The sequence below is a fragment of the Penaeus monodon genome, chromosome 25 (assembly GCF_015228065.2).
Source record: "Penaeus monodon isolate SGIC_2016 chromosome 25, NSTDA_Pmon_1, whole genome shotgun sequence".
Lineage (NCBI taxonomy): Eukaryota > Metazoa > Arthropoda > Malacostraca > Decapoda > Penaeidae > Penaeus > Penaeus monodon.
In genome coordinates, this window is record NC_051410.1 from 34,374,997 (window position 1) to 34,379,273 (window position 4,277).

The 4,277-nt window shown below is 33.7% G+C and overlaps 1 protein-coding gene across 1 annotated transcript in view; it reads left to right on the forward strand.

Annotated features, from left to right (window-relative positions):
• Window positions 1–4,277, forward strand: part of LOC119589169 (protein phosphatase 1H-like) — a gene marked incomplete at its 5' end in the record, with an annotated part of 8,912 nt that overhangs the window by 3,363 nt on the left and 1,272 nt on the right. Inside the window, 2 exon segments of the mRNA XM_037937761.1 lie at window positions 184–347; window positions 499–4,277. Coding sequence (XP_037793689.1) covers window positions 184–347; window positions 499–1,000 — 666 coding nt within the window.

Sequence of the window (4,277 nt, forward strand, 5' to 3'; positions counted from 1 at the left end):
CGGCGGCATTGAGTTAAATTATCCTTCTGGTTACTGTATGAAAGTGTCAGATTGTACCTAGCCCTAAAAACTGAGGGAAAATTAGCCTGAGGACAAGTACTTATTATATATCATCATGATATTGAAGTAGAAGGGTTTTAGTTATGTAAATTTCTTTGTTGACATACTTTTCCTTTGTTTCAGGTGAGAATATTTGACTTAACCACAGCGGACCTGACTGATGGTGATGTTCTGATCCTTGCGACGGATGGTCTCTGGGATATCACCACCAATGAGAAGGCTGCCTCCATAGTCACTAAGTCTCTCTCCCATTTCCCAGCTGAGGATCATGATAAATATAAGTACAGGTAAGCTCGTGACGAATTGTTTTGATATGCCCAAAAGAAATACTTAAGAAGTTTTATTTTTAAATATGTTTAGCATGATATCTTTTTTAGTATTTTATGTACTGATTGATATTATTATTGTTTTTATATTTCTTTAACATTTTCTCTATAGATATACAGGTGCTGCTCAGGATCTGGTCATGAGTGCCAGGGGAAAGTTGAAAGAGAGGAATTGGCGCACGAGTGATGATAAACATGCGACCATTGATGACATCTCTGTGTTTGTTATCCCTCTAAAACCTTACAAAGAAATCAATGAGGAATGGACTCTTAAATACAAAGCCAGTGTTGGTGCTAGTCAGAAAACTTGTGAGATAAAAAACAGAGTTGGTGCGACTAGTAGTGTCTTGAGCCGGCCTGTAGTAAGCATTTTGAACCCCGTTGAACCTACCGAGGGGGTTGATCAGTGCTCAGTTGCACAGACTGATGAACCTACCACACCTGAAAGCAGTGTGGCTGAACAAAATGATAAACCTGCTTCACCTTCAGAGGAGATCATTGTGACACCACCTGTCAGTGCAGCAGACCTCAAACCACAGGAGGACTACTTCAGAGACGACTCGGTAACAGAAGCACAAACTACAGTGCCAAGTGACAGCACAAATGCCTCCTAGTGAAGGTCAGCAGGCATCATATCCTCATGTCATGTTGAATGTGAGGAACTTTATATCTGTTTTGTGATATCGAGTTTTAAAGGTACCTTATTTGCCAGGGAACATTTTTCAGATTTTAGTGCATTAAAATGGAAATGTGAATTTTGCACTTTATGCATTTACTAAGATTAAAAAAAAAGTAATTGGATTTGCATAAAGTTACTAATAATTATTTCCAAAATCAGTGAAGTTTATTATAATTGTGACACAAATTGAATCTCAAGTGGTAGGAAGAGAAAATTTGTATCTGAATCTTTAAAATCATTGTCAATTAATTCCTGACTATTTGTGCTTCACTATTTGAGTCTCACAGGAAATGCACACTTCACACACTGTGGATTTTAGTGAAAACCTTTTCACATAATTGTACACATACCTACTTAAGATGTTGAATTTGGAGGTCCCAAGATAAAAGCTTCATATCTTTTTATTGTATGAAACCAGTCTGTTATGTTTCTTCTGAAACACTGGATCATTATCTTTCAGCCATTTCATTATGACTTAGCTGAGATCTTTTGGAAGTGAAAGGAAAAACTTACCTTGGTATTCATGCAAAAATACATTCCATTGTAGTTATATTGATTTAATGTTACAGTATATATGTGTAGGTTTATGATAGATAATTATCTTTTTATCAACCCTGTTTTCAAAATTTTCTTGAACAGATTTTTATCTCTTTATTTCTTCAAAGATTATTTTATGCCATTGGCTCTTGTAATTCCAGTTTATGCACAGATATGTAACTGTGTGACAGAAAACAGTGGATGTTTAAGTTTTGTCAGTCAGGTATATCACTGCAGAGCATTCCTTTGAAGCCACTGAATATGTAATGCTTGTGTGATATTCAGTGTTTGTTAATTTGATTTGTATACGTATCTTGTATAATAATTATGTTGTTTGTCATACCAGTCTGCCCATTTCCCTGTAGAGAGGAAAAAGACTTTAGTTTATAGTGATAGATGTTTATATCTAGATATTGATAAGTACAGAAAGAAAAAGACATATAATGATAACAAAATGAAGAGGGTAAAATGCCAGGAAATACCAAAGTTTGGAGATAATGAAAGGACCATTTGAAAATGCTATATAAAAGAAAATTTTGAGAGAAGGTGAAGCACACCTTGGAAAGCAGTGAGGAAGAAGTTAAAAAATACAAACTTCACTGTTTGAAGTTATTAAGCTGAAGATTCAGTTGAGTTCAGAAGAAACAGAAAAGGAACTGTTAGCTAGGATGGTTTGATCATTCAGCCAGTCATTGAATAATGTATCAAGAGGCCCAAGATTTGTTGCAACACTTAAGAGTATCCCATTGTACCTCAGCAAATATGTGATAGTTGTGTGTGGAAATTACCAGAGTTAGAAATTTAGCTTCTCTGTGAGCCATCTTTTGGGAGGCAGTAAAGGTCAACTAAGACAATTTTTTCAACAGTGATTTTTTAGTTAATTCATATTTCCATTTTTCTAGAATCTGGAAAAACTAATGTATCAGTTAGAAAGTTGATTTTTTTCCCTAAAAGAATGTAAAATAGTTAATTGCATATTATTAAATGTATGACACTGAATTGCCATGGGCATAAATGGTGTCTTACTGAAATGCATGACACTTACAGGGCATGCATTGACTTGTTATTGTCCTTGTGAGTAGTTTGTAACCCATGTCAAGGAGTAGGATATGGTACTGGAATAGAGGCTTACTGTATGATTATAGTGAAAGTTCATGATTTTTTTCATTAAAGCACTTGAATCCTTTGAAGTGCTCTATTTAGGATTTATAGCCATGTTCTGCCCAATTCCATCTCTGAGCTTCTTGGCAGTATTTTAAATACTTTCCATTACCAAAGTATTGTTATGATATATAAAGTATTTATTAATAAATGTACTGATAGAATGACTGTGCTCAAATGATTTGCTCTTGTGTAGTGTGAACATAAAACAAAAAAAAGATGTGATAAATTTCATGAGCCATGGAAGAAAAATCATTAGTTGAGGTTCTTTTTCCTTTCCTTGTTTTTATTCATTTTTGTGTCATGGCAAGCAAGGTCCTTAGCGCAGAGAAGCTTGCAGTACAAGCTTTGGAAGTGAAAATAGTGGTATTTTACAAGAAAACTTGACAATTTGCGAGAATCTGCAGCAGTAGCAAATTTATCACTAAAGAAATTAACAAATTGGTCTATTTTTTTAGTTAGTCAGAAACAGTCTGCATTTGGTCAAAATTAATATGTTTTGTTATCATACTCCTGTAGAAATATACCCTGGATATGTTCCAGAAGTTGTGCAATATATGGATCTAGTGTAAAATTTTGTAAGAGGCTTTTCCTGGAGTTGAGAAGTACAAACTAATGTGTTACATAAGAAGGAAGTGATCGTAAATTAATTTTTAAGTTTGGGATCTCCATCAGGTAACTTTCAGGGTTTGTTAAGAGACTATAAGAATCACACTAAAGTTTGCGGAATGTAATATACTTTACCTGAATATAACACTAATTTTTTTGTTCATAAAATTGGGATTGAAGGATATTGGATATTATGGCACAAAAAACTAAGCTCTTAAATGGAGTTAAGTTATCAGATATTCAGTGCACTGTTGAGTGAACAGTATTTTTGTCTTGAAGTATTTGATTCCATTTGCAATTTAACCTTTCTTTAGTATATATTATGCTTTATGTTTTCAGAGCTTTTTGGCTAGCCTGAGTTTTTTTTTCCCTCTGAGTAAGTAAAGGTGCTGTAATATGTCTTTCTGCCAAGGATGATGCATGTGGTGCAGGAGATTGTCAACCCTGTTTTTTTTTATGCAAATATAAAAGGCAGTGATACACATTAAATGGTCCTGATATGAATGTGTTGTGAATGATGTATTTGTGAAAAGGAGATTGAATTAATACTTCATAGATCTTTTTAGTATTGGTGAAATTTGGGTTTTATTTAAACAAAAAAAATCAGTTATTGAATTACAGATTTAGTAGATCTGTTGGTGTACATTTGCCAATTTCTTGAAATATGGAAGTCTTAAAAAACTTAGAGTGGAGAAAGCTCAACAGCTAATAACTGATGGCAAAAAATATTCATGGTATTTTACTTAGAAATCCACCAAGATTTCTGTAAGAATTATGAATAGGAAATTTTTATACCAGTTTTTTTGACAGGCTTTTAAGGGTATCATGTAAAAGAATTTGACAGTTCTGCCATAAAAAAAAAATCTTGATGGTAAAGCTTGACATACTTTCAACCCAAAGTCCCT